At 41.9% G+C, this 20,956-nt stretch overlaps 1 protein-coding gene across 2 annotated transcripts in view; it reads left to right on the forward strand.

The window, feature by feature from the left end:
• The window catches only part of MRVI1 (murine retrovirus integration site 1 homolog), a 289,447-nt gene that overhangs the window by 185,998 nt on the left and 82,493 nt on the right, over window positions 1–20,956 (forward strand). The window contains exon 8 of one of the 2 annotated variants that reach the window (XM_019519582.1): window positions 9,025–9,213. In XM_019519582.1, coding sequence (XP_019375127.1) covers window positions 9,025–9,213 — 189 coding nt within the window. The remainder of the gene's footprint in view (window positions 1–9,024; window positions 9,214–20,956) is intronic. The other variant, XM_019519583.1, reaches the window with a different exon arrangement.

Raw genomic sequence — 20,956 nt, forward strand, 5'->3', positions numbered from 1 at the left:
GTATAGAGGTAAAACTTAAAGACTTGCTAGAGGTGTTTTTATACTCCCTTCCTTCATGCAGGTTATCCGTGAAAGAACAAATCAGATCCCTTCATGTTTGCTGTACCGCATTGTTAATGACCTTCTGTTCCTTTGCATTGGTCTTGAGTTTCTCCTCCCTCCAGTCTATGCTTGAGAAACTGCAGGTCTGGTTGCATCTGTCTGGCTGACAGTAGGACTGTCCTAATTTTATATTATGTAAGGTTGCTGTAGTTTATCTGGTGTGATGGAGAGATCTGCTTCATCCTCATCCTTTCCCCCTGTTCTGCCCCAACATCTCAACATGCCCTGTTACATCATAAGTGGGTTACTGGTCCAGAAGGTGGCAAAGCATCCCCATTTCCCCTGTTTCCACAGTAGGAATTTTCCACAGGTTATAAGCAGCTAATCTAAAGATAGTATGTATTGTTTATGCAGCAGACCAGAAAATTCAGGCCAAATCCAGACTCATAAATCCACTAGATCTGGTCAAGAGAAAATACCCCTCTCATGGAAGTAACTATGTACAGGCCCATGCTGCACCTTCATTACCTTGTAGTCCCTTATATACATAGTCCCTGGTATATATAACTATATACAGATGGGTTGGATACCAGAGGTGATAAAGCTGAGTCAGAAGAAGGAATTTCTATAGCGCTCAGCACCACAGAGATTCTGAGTTGCTCCTGGCTGCCTTAGGAAACCAAAGTAAAGCTGTAGTTTGTCAGAGGCTGAATCTTTCCCCAGTCAGCACAAAATGGAGTGCTGCGCAAATGACCTTTATCCTGTCAATGTGTCTATGTTTTATTTTCTACACCTCCTATGAGCCACAACTTGGAATTTGTTCCTCCACGTCTTATACAAGTCTTGTTTTTTAAATCTAAAAAAAGGACTGAACTTGACCTACTCAATGGTTTTTACTTGCTGCAATGTGTCTCTATCATTTTAGCTTTTAATTTTGTGTAAAGTAGGTGTTCACCTGTGTAAGGGACTGACAATTAGGCATAATGGCTTTTGCAAAGCTGTGAGTGGAATCTTTCATGTTAACCTCTGGAAATGTGAAAGATTTCACTCACAGCTTTGCAAAAATACCCTTCTCCTGACCTACAGCATTCCTAATAATTTGGTCCCAGGATACTCTTGAGTAGACACGGTTAAGCATGCCAAATTTATATGATGTTTCTATGACTACTGGGGATTAGATAAAACAAGTAAATTAATATTCATTTGTGACAGAAGTAAGAACTGAACACTTCTCTTGGCTAATCGTAAGCTCAAGCTGCAGAGCTATGTTTTGGATCCAAAATAGTCACAAAATTGACGGCTTGCTCGGATCACATGCCTCCATTAAATCCTATGAGCACAAAAATAAAAAGTGGGCATGTCTACACATGCATTTATGCCATCTTAAATTTACTGCACAGTAAATTACTGAGCAGTAAGTGAGAATAGGTCAATGTCTACACTATGTATGGACTGACTTGGGACTAAAGTTAGTTCCAAGTCAGTCCACACATACAGTGTTACTGCACAATAAGGCATCTATACATGCATTTCTGTACAGTAACTAATTAGGTGTAAATCTGATACCTGCATCATGCATGATGCAGGTATCAAATTTATGCTCAAGTCAGCATAAGTCATCATATTTACTGCACACATGTAGAAGTGTGCCTGTACTGCACTGTAATTTCAGTTGCTGCACAGTAAATGTGCACATATAGATGCGCCCAGTGAGTCGCTATAGTCCGTTGAGCTAGCTAGGTTCTATGTTTTATCTTCTTTTTTTATATATTATGGTAAATATTCTGTGATATTTAAAAATCACTTAATAGTTGAAACATATTCAGCTGATTTAAACTGATGCCTGCATAAACTGTGTGTCTGTGTTAATAATATCTATAATATTTCTGCAAGTCTGTGCAAGTATATAATGTGTTATGTCAAAGATACATTTGAAAGACTTTGCCCTAATAAGCATTAGATACCTCCATTCCTTCTGTTGTGGAAAAAAAAACATTTGCAACCATAATATTTGGCCTAAATGTAAGTTTTCTGTCAACTTCAGTAGAGCCAGAATTTCACCCTTGAAGTGTACTAAATATCTTCAGAAAGAGTTGAGGCATAAATATTTGATCATTTTAGCTGATTTTGTTAATTAAGACACCCATTTGTGAAGAAAGTTAATTTTACGTAGGAATGTAAAATGTCATGATTTTTTTGTTTTCACAGTTGAATTACTACTTTCACAGAATTCCACAGAATTCCTGCACCTTGTTAAAGTGATACTCCTAATGAAAGAGTTAGTGTGTTTAAGCAGTCATTTGTTTCTATTTTTTTATCAGAGCTAAAAAGCTGTTGGTAGCAGAGGAGAAAAAGTAAACACAAGAGAAAATGATAAATGCACAAACCTTCCTAGTACATGCAAAAATTTGTCCAATTTCTGGTTGAAAATTTAAACTGAGAAATGAAGGCTCTTGAATTAGTCTACCACCAAGTTGTTGCTTTTTGGTAGACAGATTCTTGGTGAAAGGATCAGTAAAAATGTAGTTGGTATGAACGCTAAATCTGCCCTACTTGAATGAAAAGAAAAACACCAAGCAATTGTTAGGCCTATACTAATTTAATAGGAACATAAACAGTGCTTTAAAAAGTAACAAATGTAGCTCACTTGGTGAGTTGTGCAAATTTAGCTGTAGAAAAGTATATTGCCTGTACTGACGTCAGATTGGAACTCATACTTCTTCTGGGTACAATAGCATTCATTTGCTTTTGTGGTAAGGTGATATAGTATACTGCATTTAATCCAGGGGAGTCCCTTTGAAACAGGACCCATATCTGAGGCCCTGCAATTTCAAATTACCAAAAATCCTAGATATCTAGTAAATCAGCTTTTTAAATTCTGTTCCCAAACTGTCCAGCAGGGGTCACAGTAAGTCTTTTAATACATTGTGAGTATGCTATACCATGAATAGCACCACATATAGGTCTGTTCCTCAAGCTGCTTTTCAAACTAATCCTCAAACTGCTTTTCAAACTAACTCATTATTTCTTGTAGTGTCATTGTCAAGTAGGTATTAACTTCCCCTATTTCCTGGAACATGGATAATGGATAAATGGAAATGGATAAATACAGGTGAAGCTCAAATGTTTTTAAAGTATTATATAATCTGATACACCTCAATTTTCAGGACCCAATTTTAGACATCAAGGCTAGGGACAGACATTACACATAAACCGGTTTAAGTGAGCAGAAACTGGCTTAAATCTGTAACAGAACAGATGTTCATTGCACATAAACCAGTTTCAAAATGGCTGAAAATGGTTTGAGATAGACCTGGTTGAATGTAGTATCAGACTTAACTGATTTGGGTCAAACTGTTTTATGCAATGTCTGTCCCAGACCCCTTGCTGGTTTAATTTATAGTTTCATAGTTTCTAGGGTCAGAAGGGACCTGAGAAGATCATCTAGTCCGACCCCCTGCCATGGCAGGAAAGAGTACTGGGGTTAAACGACCCCAGCAAGGTGTTCATCTAACCTCTTCTTAAAAACCCCCAGGGTAGGAGCCTGCACCACCTCCCTTGGAAGTTGGTTCCAGACCCTAGCCGCCCTGACCGTGAAATAGCGCCTTCTGATGTCTAACCTAAATCTACCCTCTGCTAGCTTGTGACCGTTGTTCCTGGTCACTCCTGGCTGTGCTCGGGGGAACAGTGACTCCCCCAATGCCTTCTGATCCCCCCTGACCAGTTTGTAACAGGCCACAAGATCCCCCCTCAGCCTTCTCTTGTGGAGGCTGAACAGGTTCAGGTCCCGTAGTCTCTCCTCATAGGGCCTGCCCTGCAGTCCCCTGATCATGCGAGTGGCCCTCCTCTGGACCCTCTCTATGCTGTCCACATCCCTCTTGAAGTGCGGCGCCCAGAACTGGACGCAGTACTCCAACTGCGGCCTGACCAGTGCCGCATAAAGGGGGAGGATCACCTCTCTGGACCTGCTCGAGATGCATCTGTGGATGCATGACAAGGTACGGTTGGCCTTCCTAACTGCCTCCCCACACTGCCGACCCATGTTCATTTTGGAGTCAATGATGACTCCAAGATCCTTTTCCGCCTCCGTGCTGACAAGAGGGGAGTTCCCTAACCTGTAGGTATGGTGCCGGTTGTTCCTCCCCAGGTGCATCACCTTGCACTTGTCCGTGTTGAAACCCATCCTCTTCTTATCCACCCACCCTGGTAACCTGTCCAGGTCCGATTGTAGCCTGCTTCTTCCTTCTAATTAATTTAAACCAGACTCCCCCAGCATACTGGCATGCTCTCTGGGCTGGGCAGGGCTCTCTGCTCCACAGCAGAACTGGCCCCTCCCCTCTGCTCCCTGATTGCAGCTTTGGCAGAGAACACAGGCATCTGCCTGGCTTCCTCCTACTCCCCGCCTCCCCTTACTCCCTGCTAAGCAGGGATTTCCCCCTACCGTCTGCCATACACAAACACCTCTCCACATTAGCTAGCAGACCATGTGCTGGCTACAGTCTGTGCTGGGGGAGACAGAACTGTGTAAGCTTATGGTTTTCAGAGCTAATCAACAGGTCAGCTCGTAATGTCCCTCTGTTCCTTCCTTTGGAAAAAGATGTTTAAGATGAGCTTGAACTAATGAGAGAAGCTTTGTTTTCTGATGGGGTTCTAAATGCTGATAACAGAGCTGATAAATGCTCTGTTATCAAAGGGAGTGAGAGCGTCCTGCTGAGGCCTGGTGACACCCCCACACCCTCCAGCTCATCACTTCGGAAGAGAAGGGAGGGATGTTCTAACCCCCCCTCCGGCTTCTACCCTGAGTCACTGCAGGCATGTGCCTGCATTTCTAAGGGTGTGTGTAGATGAAACGGGAGCCCTAAATTGAAGTAGTAGGTTTTAAAAAACACTGCTTCAGTTTAGGGCTGATTAAACTCCTGTGTCATGCACACACCCCACTGACTTCATAGTTTCATAGTTTCTAGGGTCAGAAGGGACCTGAGAAGATCATCTAGTCCGACCCCCTGCCATGGCAGGAAAGAGTACTGGGGTCAAACGACCCCAGCAAGGTGTTCATCTAATGCAGCAAGGTGTTCATCTAACCCAGCAAGGTGTTCATCTAACTTACCTGCCTCTCCAGTGGGGAGGGGAGGGCAAGCTTCTGGTGGGTGGAGCGGTTCCTGGGTTGCAGAGGGGGAGGGGAGATGATGCTTCCCTCCACAGCAGCAGCAGTCCCCCCCCCCCAGGTGGCACCCACCCCCAGGCAACTGACTTGGGCAATCCCAGTGGGCACCGCAGCTGCAAAGGGAAGCACCGGGCCCCTGGGCAGTTCAGGCAGGCTCCAGGCAGGGGGGAGGAAAGATCAGACTCTCCACTTTTCTTGGGCAGAGGCTGCTTTACCAGGCTGCTGCCAGGCTGCCTGCAGGGCTTCCTGCAGAGCTGCACAGAGCCCGGTGCTTTGCTCCGCAGCTGTAGGGGAAGAAAACTAAAACTCCTTGAAGGAGTTTTAGTTTGCTGCGCCCCACATCATTTAAGGCACATTACGCAGCTGAATTTCCTACACCAGCTGGAATTAATGCTCAATACACCTTTGAGGCATACACACACTGACACCATTAAAGTGGTGAAAAAGCACTTAGCCCACTTTATAGTGTCATGTACACACATCTCTCATTTTGTCTACACGTGGCTTGAGATGTCTTTGTGGTTACAAACTGGTTTAGCCTAGCCAGGTTCAACAAACCTGCAAAGATTGAATCAATTCAGGCTCAGGCTTTTGGAATGTCTATCCCTAGCCAAAAAAATTAATTTTGCTGAGAAACAGGGAATATAAGAGTGGGCACAGAGCAGTACTAATGCAGCTATACTGCTGCCAGTACTTGAACTAGATCTGAACAAGGTAGTGCTGGTATCTCTGCAGAGACCTCCTTTTTGCCATGTACAATCACAGAAGGTCTGGTTTTAAGAAATGATGAATGTCAAGAGTACTTTTTTATTTCAATTTAAGTTATGAGGCTCAGTACCTCTCAAAAAAAATTCTGATTTAACCTAATTTTTTTTAACCTCTGATTTAGGTAACCAGAAGTAGTGAAGATTTTGAAAAATTTAGGTTAAGGGATTTGATTTAGTCTATAGAATTGATGTCGGTGACTGAATTAGTATTCTCAAGTTAGTGACTCCCAGTTTTATGCTTACATGATTGGACTGGGCTTTTGATCTCTACCATAAGTACACCTTTAGTTATAGCAAATGGGGCTATACGTGTCCTGTCATCTTGACTAGGTATAACTGAGAGCTTTATTTTACATCATTCTCAAAGGGAAAAAAGATGTCCCAGGCTGTCCTTTTTCACAGGAAGAGATTTAATAGTACAGGAAGTTACTGATTTACTATAAAATCTTGAAACACTACAAACTTGCTAAAAATATGACACACTTTTTTGATGTTCTTATAAGCAAGAAAAAATTCACTTGAAAAGTACATGTATAATTATTATATTATGTTACCAAGCCGTTCCAGTCATGTCTTGGAAAAAAATCATCTTGAATTATTGTATAGCCTGTATCATCCAAATGGATCTAAAGTGCTGTACAGATGATATACACAGGAATTAGAGTTTCTGCCTTGGAAATATAATTACTCCTGGGTTAAAAGTGGAAGGTGCTTAATAGGGCTGTGCAAAACAGCACTGTTCCATTTTGCCTTGAGTTTTGATGGTTTGAGGGAACAGTGTTTCATCTTGAATTTCAGTTTCAGTCAAAACAGCTGTTCTGTTCCATTCCATTGAAACAGAAAGGCTGTTTTGATGCAGTTTCAAGTTTCACTGGGGATGGAGAGTAAGACCAGCTGGGCTGACTTCCCAACCCCAGCACTATATCACACCAGGGTAGGAGGCAGTCCAGCTGAGCTGGGCTGCCTCCTGCCCCCACTGCAATCAAGCACAGAGCCCCAGGAAGCAGCCCAGCTGGGCTGCCTCCTACCCCCAGCACGATCAAGCAGATGGGGATGCCGGATCTTGCACTGGGGGTGGGAAGTCGGCCCAGCTGAAGTAACTTCTCATCCGCAGCCTATGGTCGAAACATTTCAACTTTCAAAACGTTTCAGCCTGCCTCGTTTTGTTTCGAGGCTATTTTGACAGGCTTTGTTTTGTTCCGATTTTGGTATTTTGACCTTGAAATTGGTCAAAACAGTATCAGAACGAAATGGCCGTTGAAATTTCGCACTGCCCTAGTGCTTAACTGTATGTTTACAACGTGTCCTGATATTTGATAGGTTATGAAGACTACTTCCTTCAATTGGAACAATATGTAGAATTTAGAAAAGCAGTTATAATTCCTAGATTTGAAATTTTGTCAAGACAATGGAGTTCAATACAAAAACCATTGCTGGATTACTGTGGACTGTATCTGGTCAAGCGTTATATTTTATACCTTTATGTGAAAGGTGGCACCTCAGACAGAACAAAGTCCTTTCAATAGTAGTTCTAATTATTGATTCTTTACATAGAGCACTGTCAAATATTTTCATTAAACATCAAACCTACTTATATTTAGCAGTGAGTTCAAGGTTCAGTGTAATTCATCAGCCTTATTCTGTTGTCATGAATGTTGAACATGAACTTTTGTGCATCTGGGTGGTTTAGAAGTCAGTGAACCTCTCCCCCAGTAAGTAACCTCTTTCCTTCTCACAAACAAGCCTCAGCCTTCCATTGACCTATTTAAAACAAGAAATCAGGGTGCTGATGTTTGCTAGGGGGTCAGAAGACTGGTTGATGTTTGCTGTTGGGAAGTTCCAGTTTGGTAAACCCGGACAACTAAGGGTCTGTCTACTGGCTCCATATTGCTCTCAGGCCTCCTGCTGAAAGCTCAGCCTCACTAACTCAATCACTCTTCATGCTCCCAACCAAGATAGAGATCTCAAGAGTAACTGTGTGGGTGCCCCTGGGGTGTCCTCATCACCTCAGGAAAATGTGATATAAAAGTTAATGGGCAGGGCTTAGTTTTCAGCAGCATCCTCAAAAGGAGTATGGGAGCCAGTATGGATATACCCTGACAGGATATATACCCTAACAGAACCTGGTCTGTGGAGCCATGTCCTCTGCCCCCAGCTGCTGGCCCCACACAAGTCCAGTCCAGGCCCCTGCCTGGCCCCCATCAGATCCAATGCCTACTGTGGCTGGTCCAGGATTGCCCTGCACATGGTGCCCATTCCAGCCTGTCTGGAACCTGCACTTCATGCAGCATTCACCCTGGATCAGCTGAAGCAGGCACTGCAGGTGGCTCATCCCCAGTCTGGCCAGAGCGGGTACTGCGGGCACTGGATCCAGCATGCCGGGGGGCAGTGGATCCAGCCCACAGGGCGAGCCCCACATTGTTCATCTGGCCCATGGATTGGTCCCACCACAGTTATCTGGGCCAAATTAGTGTTACGCCCCTGCCCTAAAAGAACCTTGCAAGAGTTGGGTTCACTTCTAACATCAAGAATGGAACTCCCTGAAGTCTTGTGTGTATCTCATGTGCAAGGTTCACATAGAGTAGACCTTTATAGTACTTGCTCAAAGGAAGAGCACTGCCTTCTATTCTGCCAATGATGCTTCATGGAGATTTTCATTTCTTATTTTGCTTAATTTACAAGAACTGAGATGACACTCTGAAAAAGTAGATCTGAATTGCATATTGAAGGGTATATTCTGAGTATCCACTGTAGTCTGTTAAGAAGTTTTTTTGAAAACATAGTTTACAATCACAACTAAATCAGTTGCAAAAAGTCTAAATTACCTCAATGAAACAGACCACAAAAAATCAAGCAACATAAGGATGATTGTTCTTTTAACTGCCTTAGACTATGTTATACTTGACCTTGAAAGATCTAGTTAATATAACACAAGAAGGCACATCATTTTTAATTTTAAACCTTATTGCTGTTTGTTATTATAAAGTGATCCCAGTGTTAGAACATAGATTTTTAAATGGATTTGATTTGTATTTTTGGCATCTACCCTAGTCTGTGGATCACAAGGCCTCTCAGTGCTTATCCCTTGAGGTTAACTTGAAACAGACATTCCCAGCAGTACATGGTCTTTTTAGTCCACATTGCAGTCCAACGTGTCTCACACCACGCACCATGCCAACCCTACCTGAAGAAGAGGGACAACCAGCAGAGGCACAACACACCAGTTCTCCTCCAGTCCAAGTAAGCAATCTTAAAAATATATTCTATTATACTGTGCTGCACAGAACTGAGGCTGAGACCTGTTGCTTTGCATATTTTCAAAAGTTTATAAACTGGTATCTGATTACTGCTATGAAACAGTGGTTTTGATTAACTGATGAAACTGCTTAGTCTTTCAATGGATGTACTTATTGTTTCTTTATTGCATCAAATGTTTTATTTGCATAAGGAATGAGAACTCTAGTTTATTAAGTTATGGTACTTTCAGTGTGTCTTCAGTTTATTTTGGAAACATATTAGTATTGTTTTACAATTCTGTGTTATTTATTCCAAAACTGTCCACAATATACTTTGTCATGTTCTTCCAAAGACCATGAGTATAAAAGACTTATTAAAAGATAAATGTACTATACATTTTCTTGTAGCAAGAAATTGCAATAGCAAAAAAGTATATTGCATTTTCAGAGTAAAATTGTTATACGCTACACAATGTTTAACCAAAAAGGAAAGATTTCTTGTAGCTGCATTAGTCTGTTTCTTTCAGAGATATGGAACTTGATTCTGAAGATGTTATTTGGTTGATCCATGTAAGAAAAGATGAAAATCTGTTTTGATATATAGTGTTTATCTGAACTTTTCTCATTGTGATAGTATCTCAGCTTATAACAAAATTACACATAGTCAAGATATGACTGCAGTTAAGTCTGCAGCTCTGCAGTCTTACATGTAGATTTAACCATTCAATGTTATAACTGTAGCTGCATATACTAATGTTAACCAATAAATGGCAGTCCTGCCTTTGAATATTTTGTATGGTCCATTAAATATTTTTAATTAATCAGTACGTGATTGAAGTAAAAATCTTATTCTTTCCTGAAGGAAATGTGATTATCCACCTGAATAAAAGGCCCTCTTTGTGTGGGTGTGGGTATGGGTGCGGGTGAATGTAATATAAAATAACATAATTCTGTGCCACATGTGTGCGCGCGCGCATGTAACAAATCCTGCCCTATATAATCCTGTTCTATATATATAGAATATAATTACAGAATCAGAGCCAGGACAAATTATTATAGAATTATATATAATATAATTACAGAATCAGAGCCAAGACAAATTATTCTGTTTTATGTAACTTAGTGAAAATGTGGAGAGGATTTACAATTTGGCATGTTCAGTTAAAAACTTATCATTGTCACTGGAATCTAGAACAATGTATTCTACCCTTTGGATAAAAACATCCGCTACTTTTCCTTTTAACATCATAGGAAAATATTGTCAGCAGTGAACTCTGCATTGATTTGTCATGCATTCTGTCTAAATACCACATTGTGCTAAGGGTTAGTTTCCTGGTTTAAGATAAACAACTCAGTTGGATGTGAGTTTAGCAAACAGTTAGTTGGGAGCATACAGTAGGTCGAGCAGATTATTTTTACTCATTTATGTGAAAACTGTATTTGAGTACTTGGTATTATCTTGCTAGGCATGGCAAACCAAAAAGAGGATCTGTATGGGAAGAATACAGCTGGAAACATTAGTTACACTGGGTTGGTGTAACATGTCAACCTCCTGTACCAAAAATCAGTTTAAAATATTATCCAATCCTGTTACAAATACATTTGAAATGAAGACTATGCTAACTGATAGCTTTTAAATCTCTGTTGGCAAAAACCTTGCTTTTCAGAGGACTGTCATTTTGAGACATAAAAGAACAGGGTTAGATTTTAAGCAACTTTTGAAAGCAACGTTTGAAAAAAGAATTACACCTGGCAGATGTTCCAGAGGAGTTTGAATGTGCCGTCACCATGGGTGGGTCTTAATGCAGGGTGAATCCCACAAAATAATCTGTAGTTCAGATTAGTAATAAAATAGTTCAGCATTTCTCTAGCAGGCAAAATTCTCATAATATCAACAGAAGGAGGGCTTTAAGTAAGCCACCCTTCCTTTCTGGGAGGCAAAATGAGGGGAATTTGAAGAGGAAGGATCACCAAGAGTTAGTGACCAATTTACTTTATTTTTGCAGTTGTCATCTTTTCTGCTACTAAACAGTAATAATATAAATACCCACTAGACCAGGGGTGGCTAACATGCATGATATGTGTCACAAGTGGCACAGGCACCAACAGATTTCTGTTTTAGGGAGAGGGTGATAAGTAGCATAGCAGTAGATAGGGCAGAAAGCAAAGCAGCAAATTGGGCATGGAGCAAAGTGCAGAGAGCAAAAAGCAGAACAGCAGACTGGGCAGAAGAAGGAGACTGGGGAGGCACACAGGAAGGTACAGGGCTAATGTGTGGCATGCCTGCCAAAAATGTTGGCCCCCACTGCACTAGACAATGGAGTCCCATCTTGGAGTCTTCTATTCACCTCTCTGTCCTAAAGTAACACCTGCTGTCTGTTCCCTTGAGGAGATATACCTCCCTCTGCCCTAAGCTCTGACAAATGATGGAGAAATATTACCCAACATAGACTTTTTAACAGACTCTCTTTCTCAGAATATTTAAATACTTTTTTTAATGCAGGAAGTTGCATTGGGTTTTTCACCTTAACTTGAGGAAGGAAACCTGGGTTTTCATTTGAATTTGTGTGTATGTATACTCTGTCTTGGCCAAATCTAAGCAACAGTATCAAGAAGGATTTCCCAAAGCATTGGGCTGTGCCATTCCTTCTCTGGCTGGGGAAGTTAAATGCAAAATTCCTGTGGATTTGACTGGATAAGGAGATAAACTAACTCTCAAGGACTTTGAAGATCTGACATAAGCAATTTTAGGACTAGTAGTGAGCAGAAATTTGTGAAGTCTTTCTCCCAAGCCCTCAGGCACTTGCACCCTAGTGCTTTGGCTAAGTGTCTACTTGCCAGCAGACTAATGTTATTTGTTTGTTTATTTATTAGATTTATATCCTTCCCTATCCAAAAAGCTCAGAGTGACTTACAATCACTAAACAAGCCACAAACAGGATTCCAAGACCCCCAGTTCCCCCCATCCTATACCATTTCTTCGTTCTCTTGGTACATCCTGACTCATTAGGATGATGAGCCACCGTATCACTGAAACCTGTGATAACTCACCAACAGCAGTCAGGGCCTCAACTTACTACAGAGCTCTTTAACTCTCAAATAGGAATGTGACATAAGTAGAAGGTGCAAAATTGGTGTCTGAGTACGTGTCTTGTCTCCTAAAATATTTTTTAAACATTTGATAAATCAGTGTTCAGAACTGGAATACTGTATATGGAATGATTTGTCTTGACACAACCAATCTTATGCTTTTTCTGACTTTGAAGATATGTCCCTTTTAAACTATTTCCATTATAAAGTTCTTTTACTTTCATAGAATTAGTTGACCTCCTGAAACAACAAAAATCATCATAGCTTTTTTAGTAGGAAAAATGAACGGAATCAATTTCTGTATCTTCAATAAGTGACTGGAGACTGAGAATTAGATTATAATTTATAACCAAGGATATATGAGAACAAACTCTTAGGGGCATGCGATTCACATCAGGTTTTTTTATTTGTTTTGGGGGTTTTTTTACTGTAAGCTAGAACGAATTGATATAATTTCAACAAGTCTGTAATAATGTATTATAAACGGAGCTGACAGCATCAACTACTGGTCATGTTACTTCGACATGATACATCCCATTATGAGACTATGGATGCATTTACACATTGCTGTATGGTGACGTTACTACAGTGCCATACTTTAGTACTTCCGTTTGGAAGTACTAAAGCATGGCGCAGTACAGGCAGTTACTGCACTGTGCATTTGGCACATGGTTAAATTTTGCTGCTATGTCGCCATAGCGGTGTGCTATAAATGGAGAGCATGCCACTACAGCAATGTAGCAGGTGCTCATATGTAGATGCACATGATAGCTACGTCACCGTAGCACACCATATGGTGACATAGCGCATCGCTACATCATCATAGGGCAGCATGTAGGCACTCCTTATTTTCAGTTTCTTATAACTTTGCCAAACTTTGTTAGGCTGAAATCTTCTAGACTGAGTATCTGCCTCAGACCAATTTTTGGGGGGAAAAATTTAGCCAAGGAGCTTTAGGCACTTCCAAGAACAAAGCTTGTTTTTTCTATGTGGAAAAAAAAGTGATGTGATCTTTTGTTTGGAAAGCTCTCGCATATTTTGGAGTAGGGCTTTGAAATTTGGCAGGGATATAACCATTTTAGCAAATATTTGCCTTTTGCTGTCCAAGAGAAAATCCAAGTTTATAAGCCTTTAAAAAATTCAAGTTCATATATGTTCAGTAAAGGCTTGTTGGAGCTTAACAGGTAAAATCTCTAAAGGGTCTGTCCTCACTGACCATGCCTCTCACATCTCCTAGTTAGTACTGACTGGACTGTATGCCTGTCCCACAGAGCAACGGAGTATGTTCCATCCCATCCCACCTCCTGCCTGGGACTGGAATGTGACTGCGTCATCACCACAGAACAAGCAAGTGTGTGGCAAAACCAGTTTTCCTTATAATAGCTGTTGCAAGCTGGGGTGGAAAAAGGTACCAGAAATAAATGTAGGGAGCCTGTTTCTCATGTTCTTAGTGTCTCCCTGCTGGTACTCAGGCTGCCTGGAATACAAAGCAATCTAGCTTCAATGCAGTGGGGGACAAGAACTAGATTTAAGGCATTTCAGGGGAGGGATGAGTGAATATACCTTCCAGTTTATGCAATAGATATGAAGTCCTATATGCTAGAGCCTCATTCAGGGCACAGCTAGTGTAATTCCTCAGAGCAGGGTGAAAAAATTGTATGCAATCAAGTGATTAAAGCATATATACAGGGGGTACAAAATGAAGGTTGCACAGGCAAGCTTAGGTCTAGCATTTCTTAACTTTTTTAGTGCTTCACTTTGCAACCTTAAAAATGTTCTTTTAACTTAGTTTTTTGGATGGAATATCATACCTGGTGCAGTATATTTTATCACCATTATAAATAATCATATGTTTCCTTTCTTACATGTAAATACGCTTACATTTCTATGGTTTTCAGTGTACATTTTAAATCAATTCTCCTTTTTTCCTTGATTCTGGTTACATATGCATAAGTGGTGGAAAAGTACCACAACAATAAAATGTTCTTTGACCTTCATAATACATGTTTATGTATAGCTTGAGACAAAACCTCTAAATGCACAAAGGATGAAGTTAATTTTCCTTCTGAAATATTCTGTTAGTACCATTGTTTCTGTCACAACTTCCTGAGAAAGAGGATAGGTGGGGTGCATCATAAAGAGGGTGGTGAACTAGGGAACAAGAAAATTGTGCAGCTAGTATACTATACATTTTCTTAGGTTGTGGCTGGCTGGAAAGATTATTTCAATACGTTTGAAGTGTTTTCTTTAATTTTACAAGCGGGTGAATTTTCTGGCTTGAAGGAAGAAGAAGAGAATTCATACAATGTATTTCAAAGTAGCAACACCACATAAATCCTCACTGAAGAAGTTTATGAGCAGTTACATTTAAGAGGCCGTTTATGTTAGAAAGGTAGGATATAGAGATTATTATGAAATGACCTCATTGTGGCCAGTCCTTTCACAGATACGCAACTGAGAGCAAGTGCAGAGCTTCCAGCTTGAACTATCGTTTCAGAATCCAGTGACAGTTGAAATTTACAGTGTTCACTTGAATACAAGGATTACCTTTAAAGATTAATGATATTTGGGACCACAAAGGGCTCCGTGAGATATTACACTAGACAACATACTTGGACAGGCAAACAGGGCATGGATTTTGCCCTGGTATTAAAGGGTGCATTGCTGCAGCAGCAGTCGCATCGCACTCTCCACTAGGCATGGGGAACTGCTGAAAGCATTGTGTAATTCAGGGCAGACCTTCTTGTACGTTTGTGTAAGTGTTGTTCTGTCTGAATTATGGATGCAAAGAATGTTAAAGTAGCCTAGCTTTGACTTCAGTAACATTTGAAAAAACAAACTATTTATTTTCATGTCTAAATCTGGAATTTAAAGGCTAAATTTAGAGACTCATTTTTTTAAATTCTGGGCTGCTGTCCTTACATAGTTCAACAGTTTTTGTCCTTTGGTAATCCTATGATTGCCAGTGCAGGAAGTGTGAACCCCCTCATATCAAAGTCAACTGCAGTTTTGCCATCAGCTGCAATGTGAGTAGACTTAGACTTGGCAATTGATTTTTTTTTTTTTCCTTTTTTTGGACTCAGCTGCTTCATGATATTAATAAATAATCTTCTGTAATATCACAGTAATAAAAAAAATGTAGTATTGTATTTGCAGTCTTACATTATGTTAGATAGGGTTTTGAAACTTTAAGCTTTATTTTTCCAAATATTCAAGGAATATTTTCTTTAAGTTTAAAATTTGACATATTTTAAAGATTTTTTTTTGTTCTTTGAACTTCTTGCTCTCCATGTTCAAAAATGTGAAGTTGTCTAGGAAAAATAGACGTGTGGGTTGTTTTTAATTTCTTATTTACCAGCAAGTCAAATACTTGGAGTACATTGCAGTAAATAATTATGAACTTAACATGGAATTATCTACTAAAATTGAATTTGTTTGCTTTTGTCTTCTTGATTTTAATTATACATGGTTTGGGATGGAGATGACTATGTAGGTTCAGTTGCAATAATGACATATCAGTTAGTCTTTTACCATTTAAAACAATTCCATATTCTTTTGTATTTCTTAAAGGAATTTATGTATTCAGTTGAAATAAAATGTGATAAGTGGTGAAAAATGCTTAAATTGGTAAGTGGTAGGTCAAAATTAATTGTTAACAACCTGAGAATTTCTGAGATCATCATATTGTATATTTATTCCCTGCTAGTAGTTGGCAATTATTTGATTAGTTACTTCATGGCATGATTTACATACTTGTTTAACTTTTCTATCTGAGGTTAAGTGATTTCATTAAAACTATTTTCTCCTGCTTCAAATGAATTGTTTACCTTTTTAACTTACATATCAAAAGCTTTTATTTTATTTTGAATAGAGCATGGGCATTTTTTACTCAGTGCAACTACATGCTACTTTTTCTGAAAATGTAAACCAAGAGAGCTTTCATTTACTTTGCCTTTTGAGTAGAGACTAGTAAATTTGTAAAATTTAAACCAAGCTGGGGATAGTCACAGACATTTTGTGATAACTTCATAAAATTGTGCACAATTGGGAACCAATGCAATTTCAAGTAGGAGCCAATCTGAGTACAAGAGCATTTATGGATCTCTGCCACCACATATGTTACTTTAAAACCCTCTAAAGGCACTGAGGGCCAAACTCTGCCTAATCCGGTGCCAGCTGAAGTTATGGTTAAGTCTCCCGTGGGTTAGGACATCAGTTATTGGAATGTAACTCAGGGAAAATTTGGATTTAAATATAGTTATACATAAATGTAACATACAAGAGCTAGTGTTATAGCCACCTTTAAATTAAGAATTGGAGGTGAGATTATGGTAAGTGTCTTTATTTACCCAGTGCTTGTCAGTATCTCCCCTCAGATTGATTTTCTAACTATTTCTATTGGCAATTAGAGAAGAGAGAACAAATTATTCTACACCTTAAGAGGCTTTTTCCCTTCAGCATAGATATGGGGCAGTACCAAGTCACTTCTGAGCAGCTTTGACTCTACCTATAAATATGAGTACTATAAGAGAACACAATTCTCCACTTAAATCATTTTTCTCAAGAATAAAAATAAATCTGTGCACCAGTTCTAAAATGAGCCTGCACTTTTACAGTATCGTTTTCTGTTAACTGTTTTCAAACTTCAGGATTACCAGAAAAATTAATTTGCTTATGACATATTTAAAACATGTGATGAGTTCTTCCATTCTTCCCTTTTATATTTGACTAGAATATAACAATAATTAGCATTTATATAATGTTTTTATATTTTCAAACCATGTCACAAACATTAATCAACAAAGCTTTGCAACTTCCCAGCAATGGAGGAAGGTGCTGCTTCAATTTCACAAATGGAGAAACAAAATCAAATGTTAAGATGCTTATCCAGGGAACTAATAACAGGACGAACATATTTTTTCAGTAGCTACCAGTGTTAGCTGAATACAAAGAAATACTTAATCTAAGTTGTATTTATCTATGCTTGTATATTTATTATCATGTCTATTGCATGTTTCCTTTAGGAAAACTATTTTCAATGTGGAAGCAATTTTAGATTTCAAAAAATATCATGTGATACAATTTTTGCTAATTTGACATTACATCTCATTTTTATTTTTGAATGATTCACAATTCTGACTGTCCAATTAAGCAAAAGTAAAAATAATCTTTCAATAGTATATGAATGGTGCTTTGTGTGACTTCACGGTGTAGTTGACAATGCATTATAAATATGGGGAAAAATATCTTTTTCACTATATGAGGCACCTATAGATCCTAATTCTAACTTGATACTTCACACACCATCATTAATGGTTATTTGCAGGAAGCTGCCTCTATGGACAAGCATGCATTTTGGAGCATTGCAACTCCTGCGGCAATGTGCAAGGGAGCTGGAGAGCACAAATCCAGAGGTTTTATCCTCTGAAGGTTCCTAAGTACAGTTACGGACATAGGAGGGGGCACTCATTAGGAGAAGGGTGAGCATTGTGGGATGCTGGAGGATCTCTTGAGGGTACAGATATTTCAGAAAGCATTTCAAAATGAAGCACTTCAAACAGAGCTGTAGCAAGACAGCTCCACGCCTGGGGCAGATGTGAAACATGGGGCAACACCAGCTAGTGCAGTGCCACTGGTAGCAGTGTAGTCAGCTGCTACTGCGGAGGCAGCTATTTTTGCAGTCCCACCACCCCCAATGAAGATTGCATCTGGGGCTGCTGCCCCGGTCATTCTCCCTCAGTTATGTTACTGGCTTCAGATGTGTCCCTCTTTTTTATGAGGGTAATTTCTGAAGTGTTCTTTCAGCAATGTATGTTTGCACCCTCACTGCTTGGAAGATTTCAAAGGCACTTGGAGGGCTCCAAACAGCACATCCATTCATGGCCTCTGCACCTTCAGTCTCCATTTCTCAACTGTTTGCCACTCTCCAGTGTTGCTGCTCTCCAGAGAGCTCTCCAGTGTAGAGCATGGGTAAAGACTATACAAATGTACAGGTGCTAAAAATAGTGGAATAAGGTTACTTTAATATGTTCTCATATTTTCTAGATTAGGATTGTCAAGATTATATCAGTGAGAGGATTTAATTATGCTTTTAAGTATGGTTCTCAGACCAAAGTTATAAGATTGTAGCTATGTGTTCCCCTCATTTTACAGCAGATCTCAAGCAGATAAGTGGGGATTTTACACAAAGGTGGATTTTAAATACACTCTGAGTATCAGCTGGGTTGATGGTGATGCACTTATTCATGTAATGTTTTACCCTACAGCTACCCCTTTTAAAATCATTTGATAGACTTGGGCTAGGGACAGAAATCACACAAACTGGTATAAGTGATAGGAAACTCATTCAAATGTGTAACACAACAGAAGTTGATTCACATAAACCACTTTCAAAATGGTCAAAACCAGTTTGAAATAAACCTGAATGGTTTTATTGAATTTAACTGATTTAGGTTAGGTTAAACTGGTTTATTAAACTTCTGTCCTAGATCCCCTCAAGATTCAAGCTAACTCGGAGCCCCTGCAGCATCCCAGGATATCTTGCACCTCCCCCACAACCCCTGCTCCCCACACCTTGCAGGGTGGGCAGGCTAGCCTTGGCCCAAGTTGCCTGCTTCAGCTGAGCAGGGAAATGTTCCTCTTCCCCCCGCCCCTGCCTTCTGGCCTGGGTCACTGCAGGCATGTGGTTGCATTTCTGGAATCAAAGGTGAATGTGTGTTCATTTCCTTATCAGTTCAATCCATGCAGCTTAGACTAACCTGCAACAATTGAATCGGTTCAGCCTCAGGCTTTTTGACCATCTGTACTTAGTAAAGTATTAAAATTAATATAAATACTTGTAAAGGTATAACTCAATGTAAGTGAAGATGTCATATGTAACCCTTAAGGATACCAGTGGTCAATCGTATAGCCTTGTGCAGTTGATCTGAGGCTGGGGGTGCTGAGTGTGTGCATACATGCACACACATGGGCATGCATGACCCCAGCCCAGTGAGTTGGTCTTTTGGGGAGGGAAGGGGCAGAAGCCAGATCAAGGCCCCCTCAGTGAGGGACAGAGTGCAGCATAGGCAGGAGCAGGAGTAAGGTGAGTGGGGCCCTGGCCGGATAGGTGGTGGGAGGATCGAGCCCATGTGGCTCATCCAGGGGTGCGGGGGGCTCCTGCCACTGTGCACACCCCAGCGGAGGCCCCATGGAGCACATGCCCCCTCCATGTGTGCATGGCGGAGGTGGCTGCCATTGTGGGCTGGGCGTTGGCCCCAAGCCCCATTACGGCTGGCCCAGGAACATCCCGACTCCAGGTGGGGAGGGGATGAGGCTCAGCCCAGCAGTGGGACACACATGGCATTGAGCTGCTCCCAGGCCAGCTGCAGTGGGCCTTGTGGTGCAAAGCCCAGCCTGTGAAGGTAGTTGCCTCTGCCAAGCATAGATGGGGAGGCATGTCCCCAGCACAGTGCAGGGCAGCTGTAACAGTGGTGAGGGTGAGTGGGGCAGGGGCAGGCCCTGCACAGCCTCGGCAGCCTGCAGGACAGAGCTGTAAGTGGCTCATCTGAGGGGCATGGGAAGGGGGGGCATACAGCATGGGATGGCATGGGGGTGTATGCTCCTAGAACTGCATGCAGGGTGGGGCAGGGAGAGCTGGGGCTGAGGTGACACCAGGCTCTTCCCGGCAGGGGCTGGGCCACTCTGCACTCAGGCCAGGTGGTGACGGTGCTGGGAGCGGGGCTACGGAGGGGCTGCAGGCACCCAAAAATTCACTGTAGTGCCACCACCACCCACCCCAAGTGCAGCACAGCACAGCCCCTGCCAGGAAGAGCCCAGCGCAGTCTTCTCCTCCCCTCACCCCTTCATCCTGAGGGCACAGGGGCTGTGTGCCTAGGATCTGCGCAGTGTAGAGGGCAGGCTGCTCCTGCAGGCTGGGGCTGGGAAGCAGCACCAGGCTGTCACTGGCAGGGCCTGGGCTGCGCTGCACTCAAGGCAGGCAGCGGCAGTACTGGGAGGGGGTCAGAGGGCTATGTCAAATTTTCATGTGCCTGCAGTCCCCACCATAGGCCTGCTCCCAGTGCCGCCCCTGCCGCTGCCCACCCCAAGCACAGCATGGCCCAGCCCCTGCCAGTAAACGCCGGACGCTGACCCAGCCTGCTTCGCCCCATGTGCAGATCTGGGGGCACATGCCGCCATGCTCTCCCTGGCTTCATGCCCCCCTCCCCACACCCCCTGGATGAGCCACTCACAGCACCATCACGTACCCTCCCCCTGTGCAGGGTCTGCTCCTGCCTCACTCCCTCATTCACTGCTGGGGAGGAGCAGATCAAGGCCCCAGCAGTGAGGGAGGAAGTGGGGCACTGGCAGAAGCAGGGGCTGGGGGGGAACAAGCAGAGACCTGGGGGGCATGTGCCCCCCAGCCTTCCACTTGTCCCACTACCCTGCCCGGACAGGGCCCCACTCCCCCCAGGCCCTGTTCCTGCCTGTGCCCCACTCCCTCCCTCTCTGCTGGGGCCTCAATCTGCACACACACACACACACACACACACCCCCAGCCATTCCCCACTTCCCCCCCAGACCTACCTGCTGTGGTGGGGTGCACACTCCCAAATATTTTTTTCTCCCTCTGCCTCAATTTGCCCCCTGTTCCCTCCCCACAGACTGACCTGCAGGGA

The sequence above is a fragment of the Gavialis gangeticus genome, unplaced genomic scaffold, assembly GCF_001723915.1.
Source record: "Gavialis gangeticus isolate Ggan-Ray unplaced genomic scaffold, GavGan_comp1, whole genome shotgun sequence".
Lineage (NCBI taxonomy): Eukaryota > Metazoa > Chordata > Crocodylia > Gavialidae > Gavialis > Gavialis gangeticus.